The following is a 21246-nucleotide window of genomic DNA, read 5'->3' on the forward strand; positions in this document are numbered from 1 at the left end:
GTCTTATTTCTGTCCATAGAAATATATTCTGTGTTCAGCAACATCCATGTTTGTAATGATTGATCTAATAAAATTATTTCATAGGCACAAATAATTTATGATGTATCAATGTCCATGTAAAAGGCTATGAGTGCTTGTTCCGGGGCACTTTAGCAGACACCAACAATCTTACAAATAAATACAATAACAGAACTGAGAATAAACTAACAAAATGGTTGCACTAGGTGATGAATCTTAAGTAATCATTTAATTTTCAGTTGCATTTTCTATAGTTTCCGTCTGCCCACTAGTGATCTGATGGAGTCTGATTCAGATATAGGTGGCAAAGCATGTGGAATGGTGGCTGAAGTGGTTTTGTGTTTGGAGGTTCTGTGAAAATTGACCATACAGATTGTGAAAAGTCCATAAATGAAAGCTATCAGAGAAATCACATAAGGGTTTGCAGAAGGCATCACTTTACATGACAAGCCTGGATAATTAACAGATCTATCTGTGTCCAATTCATGCATGACATTAATATGCATCCTTGATGATTTGGATCAAAAATGGACAGTCTGTCAGAGTAAAACCAGGGTAAAAACAGAGCCAAATGCAGGATAGTAAAAGAAACATGGTTTATTAATAAAACAAACAAAACCAATCACTGGCAAAACAAAAGACAAGGATTTTTTGCTAAAGGCAATGTGGCATGGCTAAATACCAAAGACAAATAGACACATAAGCGACAGGTTTGCTGACGCGGGAAGGAATAGACAAGGGTTGGGCAGAAACGTGAACGCAAATCATAAACAAACGGCACAGGTAAAAAACTCTGGGCTAGAACCTGACAGTACACCCCCCTCGAGCCAATCTTGTATCAGTCATAATATCTGAGGGAAACATGATCACTTCGGCGGGGCAGAGGACCCGAGCAATGTCCACAGTCAAACAGAAGGGCCAAGTAACGTCCACAGCTGAACAGAACATCCGAGCGACATTCACAACCAAGCAGAAAGTCCCAGTGACCACTGCAGACAAGCCACGGCCAGACCCTGGTACAGAACCCAGAAAGGAATGGAGGGAGGGAGGGAAAAACCCTCCACCACAAAGCAAAAGAAAATACTAAAAAAATATAGAGCAAACCTACGGGCCTGCACCACCCCCATGGACATGAAGTGAGACGGCGTCCTCCACAGAAAAACAGGAAGTGAAGTGACGTCCCCCACCAGAACAGGTGCGGGGCGATGTCGCAGGACACCGAAAAATAAACATAAAGCAAAATCTGGCTGGTCACCTCCTCTGCAGCCAAAAAAGTGAGGCGGCGCCCTCCACGGGAAACAGGAAGCAGGGGGTTGTTACTGTCAGGATCTAGCCTGGACTTTTTCTATGTGCCTTTTGTTTACGTTTTGTGTTCATGTGTCTGCCCCACCCTTGTCTATTCCTTTCCACCTCCACACACATTTCCCTTATGTGTCTTTTGTTTTGCCTTGTCTGGTCTGTGTTTTTTTTTTTTTTAATAAACCGTTTAACTAATAAACCTTGATTTTTTACTATCCTGCATTTGGGTCTCTTTTTAACCCCGGTTTTCTGACACATGGTTTATTAATAAAACATCCATCCATCCATCCATCCATCCATCCATCCATCCATCCATTTTCTACCGTTTATCCGGGACCGGGTCGCGGGGGCAGCAGACTAAGCAGACTCTCCCCAGACACTTCCTCCAGCTCTTCTGGGGGAATACAGAGGCGTTCCCAGGCCAGCCAAGAGACATAGTCCTTCCAGCGTGTCCTAGGTCTTCCCCGGGGCCTCCTCCCGATTGGACATGCCCGGAAGACCTCCACAGGAAGGTGTCCAGGAGGAACAGATGCCCGAGCCACCTCAGCTGACTCCTCTCGCTGTGGAGGAGCAGCGGCTCTACTCTGAGCTCCTCCCGAGTGACCGAGCTCCTCACCCTATTTCTAAGGGAGCGCCCAGCCACCCTGCGGAGGAAACTCATTTCGGCCGCCTGTATCTGGGATCTTGTCCTTTCGGTCATGACCCAAAGCTTATGACCATAGGTGAGGGTAGGAACGTAGATCGACTGGTAAATAGAGGGCTTCGCCTTGCGGCTCAGGTCTTTCTTCACCACAACAGACCGGTGTATCGACCGCATTACTGCAGAAGATACACCGATCCGCCTGTCGATCTCCCGCTCCATCCTTCCCTCACTCGTGAACAAGACCCCAAGATACTTTAACTCCTCCACTTGAGGCAGGAGCTCTCCACTAACTTGAAGCGGACAAGCCACCCTTTTCCGGCTGAGAACCATGGCCTCTGATTTGGAGGTGCTGATTCTCATCCCCGCCGCTTCACACTCGGCTGCAAACCGTCCCAGTGCACGCTGGAGATCCTGATTTGAGGGAGCCAACAGAACAACATCATCTGCAAAAAGCAGAGACGAAATCCCATGGTCCCCAAACCGAACTCCCTCCAGCCCCCGACTGTGCCTAGAAATCCTGTCCATATAAATGAACAGGACCGGTGACAAAGGGCAGCCCTGCCAGAGTCCAACATGCACCAGGAACAAGTCTGACTTACTGCCACAATGCAAACCAAACTCCTGCTCCTGTCATATAGGGACCGGACAGCCCTTAGCAGAGGGCCCCGGACCCCATACTCCCAGAGCACCCCCCACAGGTCACCACGAGGGACATAGTCGAATGCCTTCTCCAGATCCACAAAGCACATGTGGACTGGTTGGGCAAACTCCCATGAACCCTCCAGCAGCCTGGCGAGGGTATAGAGATGGTCGAATTCTCATCTCCAGTACCCTGGCATAGACTTTTCTGGGGAGGCTGAGGAGTGTGATCCCTCTGTAGTTGGAACACACCCTCCGGTCCCCCTTCTTAAACAGAGGGACCACCACCCCAGTCTGCCAGTCCAGAGGCACTGTCCCCAACCGCCACGCGATGTTGCAGAGGCGTGTCAACCAAGACAGCCCCACAACATCCAGAGACTTAAGGTACTCAGGGCGGATCTCATCCACCCACCAGTGCCTTGCCACCAAGGAGCTTCTCAACTACCTCAGTGACCTCAGCTTGGGGGATCGACGAGTCCACAACCAAGCCCTCCGCCTCTGCTTCCTCAATGGAAGACATGTTGGTGAGGTTGAGGAGATCCTCAAAGTACTCGGATGTACTTCCACCATCCGAGGATGTCACCAGTCGAGTCAGCAGATTCCCACTCCCACTGTAAACAGTGTGAGCAGGGCACTGCTTCCCCCTCCTGAGGCGCCGGACGGTTTGCCAGAATTTCTTCGAGGCCAACCAATAGTCCTTCTCCATGGCCTCACCAAACTCCTCCCAGACCCGAATTTTTGCCTCTGCAACCACCCGGGCTGAAGCTTGCTTGGCCCTCCGGTAACTATCAGCTGCCTCCGTAGTCCCCCGAGCCAACCAGGCTCGATAGGACTCCTTCTTCAGCTTGACAGCATCCCTTACTTCCGGGGTCCACCACCGTGTTCGGGGATTGCCGCCACGACAGGCACCGGAGACCTTACGGCCACAGCTCCGTGCAGCTGCATCGACAATGGAGGTGGAGTACATGGTCCACTCGGGCTCAATGTCTCCAACTTCCCTCGGGATCTGGTTGAAACTCTGCCGGAGGTGAGAGTTGAAGATCTCTCTGACAGGAGACTCTGCCAAACGTTCCCAGCGGACCCTCACAGTACGTTTGGGTCTGCCAAGTCTGTCCAACTTCCTCCCCTGCCATCGGACCCAACTCACCACCAGGTGGTGATCAGTTGACAGCTCTGCCCCTCTCTTTACCCGAGTGTCCAAGACATACGGCCGGAGGTCAGATGAAACAACCACAAAATCGATCATCGACTTCCGACCTAGGGTGTCCTGGTGCCATGTGTACTGATGGACACCCTTATGCTTGAACATGGTGTTCGTTATGGACAAACTGTGACTAGCAGAAGTCCAATAACAGAACACCACTCGGGTTCAGTTCGGGGGGGCTGTTCCTCCCAATCACGCCCCTCCAGGTGTCACTGTCGCTGCCCACGTGAGCATTGAAGTCTCCCAGTAGAACGACGGAGTCCCCGGTCGGGGCACTTTCTAGCACCCCTCCCAGAGATGCCAAGCAGGTTGGGTACTCTACACTGCAATTTGGCCCATAAGCACAAATAACAGTGAGAGACCTATCCCCGACCCGAAGGCACAGGGAAACGACCCTCTCGTTCACTGGGGTGAACTCCAACACATTGCTGCTGAGCTGGGGAGCTATGAGCAAGCGAGCCCCAACCCCGGGCCTGGCTCCAGGGTGGGGCCCCGGTTGCGCCATACCGGGCAACGTCATGGACCTTGTTTTAATTTTCTTCATAAGGGTTTTTGAACGGCTCTTTGTCTGGCCTGTCACCTACGACCTGTTTGCCTTGGGAGACCCTACCAGGGGCAGAAAGCCCCAGACAACATAGCTCCTAGGATCATTCAGGCACGCAAACCCCTCCACCACAATAAGGTGGCGGTTCAAGGAGGGGCACTAAGGGACATGCACTTCATTATAAATTACTTCATTCCACATAAGGGTATGAAGCCTGTGGCATGTAACCCTTATAACCCTGAGGTGATGCCTGCATGGAAGAAAGCTCAAACCTGAGCCAGAGCTGGAACAGCCAAAGAGATTTTGACCTAGCCAAATAGCTTTCTCTGCTGACAGGATGGAAGCCACCAGGGCAGAAGACAGACATGCCTGCATTGTGGTGGAGTACTAACCCTCAACAGGGTCAGCTTGTTGAAATACACAGAAATAAGTCTTGGCAGGTAACACAAGGAATGGATGCAAGGCAAGTGATATTCATGACTGATGTCATGAAATATATACTTATTTTCTTTCTGTTCACAAGTTGTTGAGTGTCTAAAAAGGTAAATTGTATAATCAAAGTTCTTGTTCGACAGCACTGTGGCAATTGCTACACATATGATGTGTTGAACTGGCAATGAGGGATAAGTGGACAAGGAATTTAAGGTTGTAATCTACTATGATGCCTTGGTTTCTATTATGAATTGTAAGGTTTAATCAAGCAGTTCCATGCAGCTGTTGAGCCAACATTGTTTAATTATGATGCATAATATGCAGCTGCTTGGATCTGTAGTTTTTACTTTGATGCAGTGTATTGGGGGGGGGGGGGTGTTAGCACGTCCACCTCACACCTTCAGGGTTGGGGTTTTGATTCCCACCTCCACCTTGTGTGTGTGGAGTTCGCATGTTCTCCCCGTGCCTCGGGGGTTTCCTCCAGGTACTCCGATTTCCTCCCCTGGTCCAAAGACATGCATGGTAGGTTGATTGGCATCTCTGGAAAATTGTCTGTAGTGTGTGATTGCGTGAGTGAATGAGAGTGTGTGTGTGCCCTGCAATGGGTTGGCACTCCGTCCAGGGTGTATCCTGCCTTGATGCCCGATGACGCCTGAGATAGGCACAGGCTCCCCGTGACCCGAGAAGTTCGGATAAGCAGTAGAAAATGAATGAATGAATGAATGAATGAATGCAGAGTATTGGAGCAGACTATCTTATATATATATATATATATATATATATATATATATATATATATATATATATATATATATATTCGCTAAGAATTTGATTTATATTTGCTAGAACATTTAACTAAACCCTGAAGATATAGTCTGGACTGGAGAAAAAAGAGGTAAATACATAAATAAAGTTATTATAAATAACTATATTAATAATATAAATATAAATTATAAATAAAGTTTCTTTCAAAAAACAAATGTTCTAGCGAATAGAAGTCCTATGTAAAAAGGGGTTTAATTAGGGGAAAAATAACAAAGTGCTAGAAACACTAGGAAACTAGGAAACCATGACCACAAACACAACGACTCAGTGAATAACAGGCACAAGACAACAGGTATAAATGGAGGTGACAATCATAGAAACACAAGGATCAGTTGTGCAGATGCAGGACTGGATAAAGTAAGGTCGGGGCTAAAACGTGATATAAAAAACAAAAACAAAGACACATGGCACAGGTAAACAAAGTTTACCAGAATGTCCCCCTGGTGTTCAGGCAGGGAATAGTCCCAGCCATACCAGCCATAGAGTTTGTGCATTGGGTGAGGACTTATCCTTCTTGCACCCCACCTAGAGTAAAGATCCATATGCATGAGGATTACTGACAGGGTCACAACTGTCAAATCTAAGACAATATTTAAAATGCTCGAAGAACAGAGCAGGGACAAAATACCAGATATCACAAAATTCATTGAAGACAAAATATATAATAAACAAGGTTCAGAATTCACATAAATAGTTTGCGAACTGTGATTTTCCATAGCAAAATATAAAAACATGTGCTTTAAATAGCAAATAAGCAAAACTCCTGTAGTCTGGTTAGGATATATCTGTGTTGGATGCTACAATATCCTTGTAAGGAAACTGTTTCCACCAAAATATAAATACTTACCATATGTTTTTGTATTAAAATGTGTATAGAAGTGATAAAATGTGATTTTTCTGAAAGCGAATACTTATAGGCTTCTACATAGGAGCAATATGACAGGAATTCACCTAAAGGTTATAGATCCCGCAAATGATTAAATGAACACACAGATTGTCCACACTGTTTGCTATCTCATGCAGGCCCAGAATATACAAATTGGTCAGAATATACAAAGCAACAAATTGGTCAGAATATACAAAGCAACAATTGTGGATGAAAATATTTTTTGAATTCTTTATTGAATAAAGTACAACAGAAATAACTGAGATTTACAGGCAGCATCCTGTCTTTCAGTGACATCACAAATCTTACCATCTCTCTGATTGTCCAATCCAAACTGTCATACCCAGAAGACCCAGAGCATGTCAATAAATATATCATGAAGATATCCTTTTGAGAGTAATACAGCAAAAGCAGTGGAAACACTTTGTGATGTTATCCCTTGTACTACTCTTTTCTCTTAGCCTGGCAAAGGGAGAATATTGCCACATTCTGAAAAACCCATCAAATCCTTTGCTGTCTAACCATGGAGATGTGATAATTGGAGCTATATTTACAATACATCGTGAAACGCAGATGCAGTCATTGACATACACTGAAAAACCTCAACCTTTAATCTGCAATAGGTTTGTTGTATTGGACAATTTAACCTGATTGCAACTGTGGGGAATCTAGAAATTTTAAAATAATTTGCATTTCTTAATTTTATTACTTTACTTTTCATTTCATGAAAGAATTATTGAAAATTTCATATGATTTTTATGTATATTTGCAGCATTGACCTACGTGAATTACGCCATACTCAGGCTATGATTTTTGCCATTGAAGAAATCAACAGAAGCAATGGCTTGCTCCCAAATATCACAGTTGGTTACAGGATTTATGACAGCTGTCGCTCAGGTTTGTTATCCATGAAAGCAGCCATGGCTTTGATGAACGGTCAGGACATGACAGCAGATGGTGCCTGTTATGGACAAGCAGTAGTACAAGCAATCATAGGAGAATCAGAGTCTACCCCTACTATAGTACTCACAAAATCTACAGGACCATTTCAGATACCAGTGGTAAGGATTAATAATTGTTTAATAACAATGTATTTTACAGACTTAAATATGCATATGAGATCTTTATTGAAGTCATTATATATTTATATTTTGTCCAATGTGCTAAATATAAATCCTCAGATCCAAGGCTCTTTGAATTAGAATTGAAATTCATTTCTCATAAGTAGCTAAATTATGATAATCATGTTTACTATTCCTCAAATATAAATGTTTATGCAATATATCATTTCTGTACTTGGGTTAACATCAGGGTAAAGTTTTGCATGTTTTAAGCTTGTTTGTGGGGTTTCCTCAGCGATCTCCAATTCCACCCACTGTCCATTAACATGCAGACAAGCAAAATGTCAACATTACATTGTCTATTTGTGTATTATGCACAATGTTTACATGATTAGCTCTCTACCCACTAAAAATCAAACCAGGATTTGTGGGATTGAGTGGTAAAGCTCTGTGAATGAATTTTATTCTTCCTACCATCAGTATTTGCCTAAATATACAAGAGAAAATATTGTACATAATAAACAAGATTTTAATTTAAAACACCTCCTTTTAAGTTGTTCCATTTATCTGTCAGAAATCGCATAATTAAAAAAGGCAAAAATGTACATAATTTTCTCTTGGTAGAGAACATTTAGTGTAAAATGCACAGAAATGCAAACGGGCCTTAATTTCTTTTTCGTGTCTTTTTTTCTTCAGGTAAGCCCTTCTGCCACATGTGAATGTTTGAGCAACATAAAAGAGTACCCAACTTTCTTCAGGACCATACGTAGTGACTACTACTACGGTAGAGCTCTGGCATATTTGGTCAAGCACTTTGGCTGGACTTGGGTGGGAGCATTGAACAGTGATAATGATTATGGAAACAGTGGAATTGCTGTTTTTCTGAAAGCAGCCAAAGAGGAGGGAATATGTGTTGAGTATTCTGAGAAGTTTGATCGGTCAGTTCCTTCTAAAATGAAAAAAATTGCTGATATCATTAAGAAAGGCACGGCCAAAGTAATCATTGTATTTTTCGCCTCCTTTGATGTGAACATTCTAATAGAACAGCTAATTCTAAATAATCTCACCGGCTACCAAATCATTGGTGTTACATGGATTTTTTCTGGTGGACTAGCAACACCAGCGAGTTTTACTGTACTGGGTGGATCTATTGGTTTTGATGTGGGAAAACTGAAAATTGCTGGGTTTGCTGACTATGCTCTCAATGGATTTTGGCAAAAAGATTTCCCTTGCTTGGATAAAGATGGAAAGGTTTCTCAGACTGAAAGCTACTGCAGCAAATATGAAGAGATGATACAATTTAAAAACTATAGTAAAGATTTATCAGAACTGAGATATACAAATAATGTCTACAATGCAGTTTATGCTGTGGCACATTCTCTGCACAGCCTGTTGAGATGCACAGAAAAGAGCTGTGAGAAAAACAAAACAATACAATCATGGCAGGTAACACAAAGAAGAGAGGCAATGCAGGCAATATCCATGACTGGCATTATCCTGGTATTATACCTGTTTTTTTTTTTTTTTCAAACTGAAGGTTGTTGAGTCTCTAAGAAAGTTAAATTTTACCACTAAAATAGGAGACCATATTTTGTTTGACAACACTGGGGCAATGGCTGCGAAGTATGATGTGTTGAACTGGCAACGAGGACTCAATGGAGAAGTGGTGTTTAAGGTTGTGGGCTATTATGATTCCTCTCTGCCAGCTGGACAGCAATTTGTACTAAATCATGAAGATATAATCTGGGCTGGAGAGAAAAGAGAGGTGAATGCAGTATTTTAATAAAATACAATGTTAAGTGAAATAATTTAATGAATAAATAAACAAATAAAAAAATGCCTTTATCTTTTGTTCTATCCGACTGATTCTACAGAATTTCATTATTTAACATGCAATTATGGCATAAACACATAAAATCTTATTATTCCAACATTGTAGCCAAATTATATTGTATTTTAGAAGCCGAGGTCTGTGTGCAGTGAGAGCTGTCCTCCAGGAACCAGGAAAGCTGCACAGAAAGGAAGGCCTGTCTGCTGCTATGACTGTATACCATGTGCAGAAGGAGAGATCAGTAACAAGACAGGTAATTTCAGCCTCAACAAGTTTCAAAGAATATTTGTTAATTGTACATTCTGTATCCTTCTTTTATTATTTAGGATACAGTTCCTCTATAATGGTATTAATACATACATTCCTCAGATAAAATATATTTCCCTTCCTAATGATAATAACCATAATTATTTTGCAGATTCAAATAACTGTGAGCAGTGTCCAGGAGAATATTGGTCTAATGCTCTCAAAGATAAATGTGTTTTAAAGATTGTAGAGTTTATGTCATTTACAGAGGATATGGGGATAATACTGATATTTTTTTCCTTGCTTGGAGCTACATTAACTGTGTTAGTAGCAATTTTATTTTTTATAGAAAAAGACACTCCCATTGTTAAAGCCAACAACTCTGAGCTGAGCTTCCTGCTGCTCTTCTCTCTGACTCTGTGTTTCCTCTGTTCACTTACTTTCATTGGTCAGCCCTCTGAGTGGTCCTGTATGCTGCGTCACACAGCGTTTGGGATCACCTTTGTCCTCTGTATCTCCTGTGTTCTGGGGAAAACTGTAGTTGTGTTAATGGCCTTCAGGGCTACACTTCCAGGCAGTAATGTCATGAAATGGTTTGGGCCTCTACAACAGAGACTCAGTGTACTCGCCTTCACTCTCATACAGGTTCTTATCTGTGTACTTTGGTTAACAGTTTCTCCTCCTTTCCCATACAAAAACATGAACTACTACAAAGAAAAAATAATATTAGAATGTAGTTTGGGCTCAGCTATAGGTTTCTGGGCTGTGTTGGGGTATATAGGAGTTCTTGCTTTCTTGTGCTTTGTTTTAGCTTTTCTAGCTAGGAAGCTGCCTGATAATTTTAATGAAGCTAAATTCATTACATTCAGCATACTTATATTCTGTGCAGTTTGGATCACTTTTATTCCAGCTTATGTCAGCTCTCCTGGAAAATACACTGTAGCCGTGGAGATATTTGCTATTTTGGCCTCCAGTTTTGCCCTGCTATTCTGTATCTTTACACCTAAATGTTATATTATTCTGTTTAAACCTGAACTGAACACAAAGAAAAATATGATGGGGAAAACTGCATCTAAATCACTTTAAGAAACAAATTTTCAGCCTTTTGCATTGTCATTTTTGCTAAAGAATGTTGAACTTGGATCTAATATAGATATTTTTGGGACCTGAATAAAATGATCATGCAAAAATCTTAATTGTTTCTTATTTCTGTCCATAGAAATATATTCTGTGTTCAGCAAAATCCATTTTTGTAATCATAAATCTAATACAATTATTTCACTGGCACAAACATCTTGTAATCTATCAATGTCCATGAAAAAAGAGTGCTTGGTCCAGTGCACATTATCATATACCAACAATCCTACAAATAAATTCAATAACAGAACTGAGAATAAAATTCCCAAACAAAATGCTTGTACTAGGTGATGAATGGTAAGTAATCATTTACTTTTCAAATGCATCTTCTATAGTCTCCATCAGAGAAATCACATCTGGGTTTGCATAAGGGGTCACTTTACATGAAAAGCCTGAATAACTAACAGACCTGTCTGTGTCCAATTCATACATGACATTAACATGCATCCTTCATGATTTGGATCAAAAATGAACAGCCTTTCAGTGTACTGGGGTTAAAACAGACCCAAATGCAGGATAGTAAAAGAAACATTTATTTACTGATTAATAAAACAAATTAATAAAACAAACAAAACCAAACACTGACAAAAAAAAGACAAAACAAAAGAGGTGCCGAGGAATGTCCACAGCTGAACAGAAGGGCCGAGCATTGTTCACAGCCGAACAGAAAGGCCAAGCGACATTCACAACAAAGCAGAAGGGCCGCGTGGCATCCTCGGCGGAATAGAAGTGCCGAGCAACATCCCCAGCCAAGCAGAAATGACAACTGATGTCCCCAGCTGAACAGAAGTGCAGAGTCTAATCCCCAGCCAAGCAGAAGTGCCGAGTGATGTCCCCAGAAGAGCGACCACTCCGAACAAGCCGCGGCCAGACCCACGTCCAGAAACCCAGAAAGGGAGAAAGGGAGTGAGTGAAAAATCCTTCACAACAAAGGAAAAGAACATAATAAAAAAAAATAGGGCAAACATACGGGCCTGCAACACCCCCCATGGACATGAAGTGAGACGGCATTCTCCACGGAAAAACAGGAAGTGAAGCGACGTCCCTCACCAGAACAGGTGTGGGGCGATGTGGCAGGACACCAAAAAATAAACATAAAGCAAAATCTGGCTGGTGACATCCTCCGCAGCCAAGAAGTGAGGCTGTGTCCTCCATGGGAAACAGGAAGCAAAGCAGCATCCCACATCAGAACAAATGCGAAGCGATGTCCACCGAAAAAGAATACAAATTAAACAAAAGTCCAAATCCAGGGGTTAAAAGGGCAGAGAAAATGCTCCAATATTAATTAGTTTGGTGTTAGGTGGGGGGGTTGTTACTGTACAGACTTTTACATAAGGGACACATAAGGGACAGATATGCTGAAGCCGGAAGGAATAGACAAGGGTTGGGCATTTACTGCATAGTGCTAAAAGGTGGCTTCAGCCTGAACAGCATATGGCTAAGGGAGTTGTTAAGGAACTGGTTCTGGACCACTTCATGAGCCCTCTGTCACTGAATGACCTGAAGTCCATAGAGATATGAGGTTCCAGCACCCCCAGTGAGAAGCTGGAGTTCCTCCAGTATGCAATGGCCACCCTGGAGATGGAAAGGAAGCATGAACCAGATCCTCTAGGCCCACAATAAGCTGTCAAGCCCTATTAAACTGGCTGTGCCCCCCATAATTTGACTTCACCCAATGCAATCACCATCTCAATCAAGGTGAACGGCAGACTTCCTTGAATCTGGGAGCTCAGTGACCTTGGCCTGTCCAGTGATCTTGAGAGAAGGGAGCTGTTTGACCAGTTTGCTGACATATTTTCATCCACCCCTTTTCTGCAGCCTGAGGTTCTGCAACGGCTTTGGACAACCTAGTATAATGGTTGTGGAAAGCCCACAACCATTGTACTAGAATGTACAATGGGAAATGGGAAACTCAACAAAATGGGAAACTCAACAGTACTTTCTGACAACAAAAAAACAAGTGCACCCCAACCAGAATAAAGATGCATATGCATGAGGATTACTGACAGGGTAACAACAGTTCTGGTCCTTACCACAAAACAAAGTGATCAAACTGTCAAATCCAAGACAATATTTAAAAGTGCTCAAAGAAGAGGGCAGGGACAAAATACCAGATATCAAAAAAATCAGTGAAGAAAAAACTGTGATTTTTCATACCAAAGTTTAAATGCAAGCAATATAAAAAGCAAAGAAGCAAATCTCAGCTGAGGGCTTGCTCCAAGGTTTCAAAGGTTTTAAAGTGTTTATTATCATATGCACAGACAGACAGACAGTTTCCCTGCACAATGAAATTCTTACTTTGCCGTCCACACTAAATGTCATACAGTAAAGTAAAATAAAATAGAAAAAAAGAAGATAAGAGCAAAAAAATAAGAGCAATAAAGGCAATAAAGGTGAGGTACAGTTCTTAATAGAGGCAATAAAAAGTGAGGTAGTGCAGTTCTGAATGAGGCAATAAAGTGAGGTAGTGCAGTTCTCGGTGAGGTACTGTAATGCAGTTCTGAAAAAAAAATTTATGTGCAAAAATGTAATTCAATGTAAACAGTTATGTATATGGTTGCAAACTCCTGTCAGCTGTATAGGAGTCTGATGGCAGAGGGGAAGAAAGAGTTCTTCAGTCTTGAGGTCCTGCATTTTACACTTTGTAATAGAAAATGTTGTGAATAACAAAAATGAACATTGAATATTCTGTAGCAATACGCTCACACACCAAAAACTAACAACAGCAAAAAAGTAACAAAGGGGAACTGATCTGTTTCCAGTTGCACACTAGGCTGAAGAGACAAGAATTTTGCAGGCTACAGGTGTGTGGAAATAACGGAGGCTAACGGAGTGACCATTGCACTGCTTGTGCAAAGACAAGATTAGAGGAAGTCACGCACAGTGGAAGACACACACAGACAGCTCCATGTATAAATGGAGAACTGTCTTACATCCAAGTAACTCACTCTGTTCAGACTTGTACAGACTGACTTCATACTTGCAAGTGTATTGAATAAAGAAGTTTGATATTCCACAGGACTCTGCTGTGTTCTTCTCTGCAACTTAGGGAAAGGTTCACTTGAACTATTATCTTTGATTAATAGAATAGAATTTCCTCCACAACTTCTGTACCTCCGTCCTGAGGGTACAAGAGTGAAGAGTCCATGCTGGGGTGCGGATGGAAGCAGCTCTCCTGTGTACTCTGCGGTGGTAGATGCTCTGCAGAGAGGGCAGTGGAGTCCTTCTGCGCAGTCTTCACCACTCTCTGCAGGCATTTGCGGTCCATGACAGTAGTGCTGCCGTACCACACAGTGATGCAGTTGGTCAGGACACTCTTGATGACCCAGCTGTAGAAGTTGCTGAGGATCTTAGGCGACATGCCAAACTTCCTCAGCCTCCTCAGAAAATAGAGCCGCTGTTGGGCCTTCTTGACCAGCTGCGTGATGTGAGGTGTCCAAGTGAGGTCCTCACTGATGTGGACACCCAGATATTTAAAGTTGGTCACCCTCTCCACTTCAAGCTCCCGGATGAACAGTGGCTGATGCGTTCTCCTCTCCTTTCTCATGTCCTCTTGTCCGTGTTGAGGGTGAGGTTGTTGTCTCCGCACCATGACACCAGACTGTCCACCTCCCTCCTGTAGGCTGCCTCGTCACCGCCAGCGCTGTGTCCTATCACTGTAGTGTTGTCCCCGAACTTCAGGATGATGTTGTCCTTGTGGGAGGCGACACAGTAGAAGGTGAACAGGGTGTAGAGGATGGGGCTGAGTACACATCCCTGTGGAGTGCCAATGTTTGTGATGATACTGGCTGAAGTAATACTAACAATCCTGACAGACTGAGGCCTGCCAGTCAGGAAGTCTAGGAGCCAGTCACAGAGGGTGGGGTGCAGACCAAGTGTGGACAGTTTGTGGGTGAGTTTGTGGGGGATGACCGTGTTGAAGGCGGAGCTGTAGTCGATAAAGAGTATCCTTAGGTATGAGTCCTTATTTTCCAGATAAGAGAGGGAATAGTTGATGGCAGTAGCAATGGCATCCGAGGTGGACCTTTTGGGCTGGTAGGCATACTGCAGGGGTCAATAGTGTCTGGTATGCTGCTCTGAATGTGGGCCAGCACCACTCTCTCGAAACACTTCATGACGATTGGAGTGAATGCCACTGGCCTGTAGTCATTCAGGCAGGTGGGTGGGCTCTTCTTAGGCAGGGGGACGATAGTCATGGTTTTAAAGCACGAAGGAACGGTGCACTGGCTGAGGGAGAGGTTGAAGATGGAGGTGAGAACATCAGCTCGTTGGCACATGCTCTGATGGCCCGCCCAGGAAAGTTGTCTGGTCCTGCTGCTTTGCGGGGGTTGATCTTCCTCAGAGCTTTGTGTACATGGGTTGTTGATATGGTTGGTGGAGGGGAGAGGGGTTGGGTGGTCCAAGTGTGTGTGAGCCCCCTCTCTGCAGTGTAGCTGTGGGCCTCAAAGCAGGTGTAGAATGTGTTGAGGTCATCCAGCAGGCTGTCTGTTGAGGTGATATTGTTGGTGGTGGTCCTGTAGTCTGTGATGTGCTGCAGGCCTTGCCACATCCGCCCCGAGTCAGCAGTAGAATAGAAGCTGTCCAGCTCCTCTCTGTACTGCCTCTTGGCCACTGTAATGGCTTTTCTCAGTCCATACTTCACAGCTTTGTACTCGGTCTCATTGCTTGATCTAAATGCAAGAGATCGAGCACGCAGCATGTGACGTACCTGTTTATACAGGGCTTCTGGTTTGGAAACTTCCTGATTTGTATGGTGGGTTATCGACACAAGTGCTGATGTACCCAGTCATATACTCAGCATAGTTCTGTACGCTGATGGAAGAGTCCTCCAGAGTAGCTGCACCTTTAAACACATCCCAGACTGTCAGAGCAAAACAGTCGAGCAGGGTGCTCTCAGTTTCTGGGGTCCAGAGTTTAACCTGTTTGGTGACAGGGTGTGCTTGTTTCAGTCTTTGTCTGTAAGCAGGGTACAGGAACAAAGAGATGTGGTCTGAGCGCCTGAAGTGGGGGTGGGGTGCAGCCCTGTATGCACCAAGTACGTTGCTGTAAACATGGTCCAGAGTGTTCTTTCACGGGTGGGAATGTCCACATGCTGGTGGTATTTGGGGAATACAGTCTGTAAACTACACTGGTTGAAGTCGCCAGCAACAATAAAAACAGGATGAGCCGTTTCTAATGTGCTGATGAAGTCATGGAGTTTGCTGAGTGCTGCCGTGGAGTTAGCTCGCGGGGGGATGTAAACAGTGGCCAAAAACACAGCAGTAAATTCCCATAGTAGATAATAAAGATCGCACTTCAGCAGTAGAAACTCCACATCTGGTGAACAGTGTTCATCAACTGTCTGTATATCTCCACACCACAAGTTGTTGACAAACACACACCCCTCCCCCATTAGCCTTACCGAACGCGGCCGTTTGGTCGCCTTGGTGAACAGAGTGAGTCTGTAGCTGAATGTTGTCCTTTGGGACTCTGTCTGAGAGCCAGGTCTCGGTGAAAATCAGGGTGCAGCACTCTCTGATTTCCCATTGAGTTGTAATCCTCGGTGCTCGTCCAGTTTGTTTTCCATGGGCCACACATTCGCTAGCAGGCAGCTAGTGTGAGCTTTTAGCCTAGCATGGAGCCCTCCGCTCTTGCCTCGTTTGCGTCACCATCTCCGAAGCGCTCTCCTGGTGTCAGCTAACTCACTCGAGCCTGGTGCTTCGTGGCCCCCGGGATGGTTTCGGTGGTGACTCTGGGAGCAAACAATGACTTTGTTGTATGTTAGCAATGCATGACATTTATGCACTGCAGAAAAACAAGAAACACACAAAAAAGAAGAAAAATCCAACATTTGAGCACGGAGCAAGCAAACACGTCAGCCAGTAGTCTGGAAAGGATATATCCATGTTGGAGGATACACTGTCCTTCTAAGGAAACTCCGTCTTCACCAAGATATAAATAAACACCTGTTTTTATTATGGAAATGTGTATAGAATTGATAAAATCTGATGTATCTGAAAATTAATACTTATTAGCTTCCAGGTAGGTGCAATATGACAGAAATTCACCTAAAGATTAGAGATCACACAAATTATTGAATGAACAGACAGATTTTCCACACTGTTTGACAGGTCATGTGAGCCCAAAATATACAAACCAAAAATATTTTTTTTATGGTTGAAAATATTTTTTGTGGTCTTTATTGAATTAATTACAACAGAAATAACTGAGAGTTGCAGACAACATAATGTCCCTGAATGACATCACAAATCTCACCACCTCTCTGATTTATCCAACCCAAACTGTCATACCCAGAAGACTCAGAGCATGTCAATAAATATATCATGAAGATATCATTTTGAGAGTAATGCAGCAAAAGCAGTGGAAACACTTTGTGATGTTATTCATTGTACTACTCTTTTCTTTTAGCCTGGCAAAGGGAGAATATTGCCATATTCTGGAAAACCCATCAAATCCTTTGCTGTCTAAACATGGAGATGTGATTATTGGAGCAATATTTACAATACATCGTGAAACACAGATGCAGTCATTGACATACACTGAAAAACCTCAACCTTTAATCTGCTATAGGTTTGTTATAGTGGACAATTTAAAATAATTGCGGTTGTGGGTTGTGTGATTTGTATTTCTGAATACAAAACTTTTCATTTTATGAAAAAATATTTGAAATTTGATGTGATTTTCATGTATGTATATTTGTAGCTTTGATCTACGTGAATTACGCCATACTCAGGCTATGATTTTTGCCATTGAAGAAATCAACAGAAGCAACAGCCTGCTCCCAAATATCACAGTTGGTTACAGGATTTATGACAGCTGTCGCTCAGGTTTGTTATCTATGAAAGCAACCATGGCTTTGATGAACGGTCAGGACATGACAGCAGATGGTGCCTGTTCTGGACAAGCAGTAGTACAAGCCATCATAGGAGAGTCAGAGTCTACTCCTACTGTAGCACTCACAAAAACTACAGGACCATTTCAGATCCCAGTGGTAAGGATTAATGGTTTTAATTATTGTTTAATAACAATGGGTTTTATAGACTTAAATATGCATATGAGATTATCTTTATTAACAAAGAAATTTAAAGTCATTATATATTTATTTTAGTTCTATTTGTTAAATATCAATCCCCAGATCTGAGGCTCTTTGAATTAGATTTGAAACAAATTAGGTAAATTATAATAATCATGTTTATTTTTCCTCAAACATAAATGTTTATGCTATATATATATATATATATATATATATATATATATATATATATATATATATATATATATATATATATATATATATACAGCATATTACATAAACAGTATATTACATAAACCCCTGTGTAGATTTTTGCATGTTTTACAATTGTATGCTGTGGTTTCTTCAGTGTGTGCATCGTGTAACAGGGAGTTTGCATTAAGGGCAGTGTTTCCAGGATTAACTCAGTACCCACAGGAAACCAGACCAGGACTGAGTCGTAAAGCTTAATGAATACATGTTATTTTTCCTATCATCATTATTTGCCTGAGAATACAAGAAGAAATGTCATACATCCTATACATCATATAATACATTATAAGCTTTTACTTTATAACACTTGATTTTGTGTTCTTCTACTGTATCTGTCTCATGCATAATTATCTCTTGGTAGAGAACTTTTGGTGTAGGAAGCACAGAAAAGCAAACAGGCATTAATTATTTTACCCGTCTTTCTTCCTTCAGGTAAGCCATGCTGCCACATGTGAATGTCTTAGTAACATTAAAGAGTACCCATCTTTCTTCAGGACCATACTTAGTAATTACCACTTTGGTACAGGTCTGGCATATTTGGTCAAGCACCTTGGCTGGACTTGGATAGGAGCTGTGAACAGTGATAATGATTATGGAAACAGTGGAATTGCTATTTTCCTGAAAGCAGCCAAAGAGGAGGGAATATGTGTTGAGTACTCTGAGAAGTTTGACCGCTCAGTTCCTTCTAAAATGAAAAAAACTGCTGATATTATTAAGAAAGGGACAGCCAAAGTAATCATTGTATTTCTCTCCTCCTTTGATATGAACATTCTAACAGAACAGCTTATTGTATATAATCTAACCGGCTACCAAATCATTGGTGTTACATGGATTTTTACTGGTGGACTAGCAACACCAGCAAGTTTTACTGTACTAGGTGGATCTATTGGATTTGATATGGGAAAACTGAAAATTGCTGGGTTTGCTGACTATGCTCTCAATGGATTTTGGCAAAAAGATTTCCCTTGCTTGGATAAAGATGGAAAGGTTTCTCAGACTGAAAGCTACTGCAGCAAATATGAAGAGATGATTCAATTTAAAAATTATAATAAAGATTTATCAGAACTGAGATTTACAAATAATGTCTACAATGCAGTTTATGCTGTGGCACATTCACTACACAGCCTGTTGGGATGCACAGAAAAGAGCTGTGAGAAAAACAAAACAATACAATCATGGCAGGTAACACAAAGAAGAGAAGCAATGCAGGCAATATCCATGACTGGCATTATCCTGGATTTAATACTTGTTTTCTTTTCAATCTTAAGGTTGTTGAGTCTCTAAAAAAGTTAAATTTTACCACTAAAATAGGTGATCATATTTTGTTCGACAACCCTGGGGCAATGGCTGCAAAATATGATGTGTTGAACTGGCAACGAGGGCTCAATGGAGAAGTGGTGTTTAAGGTTGTGGGCTATTATGATGCCTCTCTGCCAGCTGGACAGCAATTTGTACTAAATCATGAAGATATAATCTGGGCTGGAGAGAAAAGAGAGGTGAATGCAGTATTTAAAAAAAATACGATGTTAACTGAAATAAATAAATAAAATAATAAACAAACAAACAAACAAATAAATAAATAAATAAATAAATGCCTTTATCTTTTGTTCTATATCACACTGATTCTACAAGATTTCATTATTTAACATGCAATTGTGGCATAAACACATAAAATCGTATTATTCCAACATTGTAGCCAAATTGTATTGTATTTTAGAAGCCGAGGTCTGTGTGCAGTGAGAGCTGTCCTCCAGGAACCAGGAAAGCTGCACAGAAAGGAAGGCCTGTCTGCTGCTATGACTGTATACCATGTGCAGAAGGAGAGATCAGTAACAAGACAGGTAATTTCAGCCTCAACAAGTTTCAAAGAATATTTGTTAATTGTACATTCTGTATCATTCTTTTACTATTTAAGATACAGTTTCTCTATAATAGTATTAATAAATAAATCCTTCAGATAAAATATATTTCCCTTCCTAATGATAATAACCATAATTATTTTGCAGATTCAAATAACTGTGAGCAGTGTCCAGGAGAATATTGGTCTAATGTTCTCAAAGATAAATGTGTTTTAAAGGTTGTAGAGTTTCTTTCATTTACAGAGGATATGGGGATAATACTGATATTTTTTTCCTTGCTTGGAGCCGTATTGACTGTGTTAGTAGGTATTTTATTTCTTATAGAAAAAGACACTCCCATTGTTAAAGCCAACAATTCTGAGCTGAGCTTCCTGCTGCTCTTCTCTCTGACGCTGTGCTTCCTCTGTTCACTTACTTTCATTGGTCAGCCCTCTGAGTGGTCCTGTATGCTGCGCCACACAGCGTTTGGGATCACCTTTGTCCTCTGTATCTCCTGTGTTCTGGGGAAAACAGTAGTGGTCTTAATGGCCTTCAGGGCTACACTTCCAGGCAGTAATGTCATGAAATGGTTTGGGCCTCCACAGCAGAGACTCAGTGTACTTGCCTTCACTCTCATACAGGTTCTTATCTGTGTACTTTGGTTAACAGTTTCTCCTCCTTTCCCATACAAAAACATGAACTACTACAAGGAAAAGATTATTTTAGAATGTAGCTTGGGCTCAGCTATAGGTTTCTGGGCTGTGTTGGGGTATATAGGAGTTCTTGCTTTCTTGTGCTTTGTTTTAGCTTTTCTAGCTAGGAAGCTGCCTGATAATTTTAATGAAGCTAAATTCATCACATTCAGCATACTGATATTCTGTGCAGTTTGGATCACTTTTATTCCAGCTTATGTCAGCTCCCCTGGAAAATACACTGTAGCTGTGGAGATATTTGCTATTTTGGCCTCCAGTTTTTCTTTACTATTCTGTATCTTTACACCTAAATGTTATATTATTCTGTTTAAACCTGAACTGAACACAAAGAAAAATATGATGGGGAAAACTGCATCTAAATCACTTTAAGAAACAAACTGTTCAGCCTTTTACATTGTCATTTTTGCTAAAGAATGTTGAACTTGGATCTAATATAGATATGCTTGGGATGCTGAATAAAGTAATCATCTGAATTGCAAAAATCTGAATTGTGTCTTATTTCTGTCCATAGAACTATATTCTTTGTTCAGCAAAATGCACGTTTGTAATCATAAATCTAATACAATTATTTCATTGGCACAAACAACAAACTTGTGATCTATCAATGTCCATGAAAACAGATTGCTTTGCCCAGTGCACATTATC

General features: G+C 41.9%; 2 protein-coding genes across 2 annotated transcripts; both read left to right on the plus strand.

The window, feature by feature from the left end:
- The first annotated feature begins 5902 nt into the window (after positions 1-5902).
- On the plus strand, positions 5903-10714 carry LOC113652523 (extracellular calcium-sensing receptor-like). The gene is made up of 7 exons (XM_027161637.2): positions 5903-5961; positions 6952-7113; positions 7263-7551; positions 8248-8997; positions 9089-9316; positions 9512-9635; positions 9801-10714. The coding sequence occupies exons 1-7, from the start codon at positions 5903-5905 to the stop codon at positions 10712-10714; spliced, it is 2526 nt and encodes an 841-aa protein (XP_027017438.2).
- A 5665-nt stretch (positions 10715-16379) lies between these two features.
- On the plus strand, positions 16380-20970 carry LOC113652524 (extracellular calcium-sensing receptor-like). Its single transcript, XM_047822804.1, has 7 exons — positions 16380-16402; positions 17174-17335; positions 17468-17756; positions 18483-19232; positions 19319-19546; positions 19768-19891; positions 20057-20970. Exons 1-7 carry the CDS (start codon positions 16380-16382, stop codon positions 20968-20970), a joined length of 2490 nt encoding a protein of 829 aa, XP_047678760.1.
- The last annotated feature ends 276 nt before the right edge of the window (positions 20971-21246 follow it).

This window comes from Tachysurus fulvidraco, chromosome 13 (assembly GCF_022655615.1).
Source record: "Tachysurus fulvidraco isolate hzauxx_2018 chromosome 13, HZAU_PFXX_2.0, whole genome shotgun sequence".
In the NCBI taxonomy this organism is placed as follows: Eukaryota; Metazoa; Chordata; class Actinopteri; order Siluriformes; family Bagridae; genus Tachysurus; species Tachysurus fulvidraco.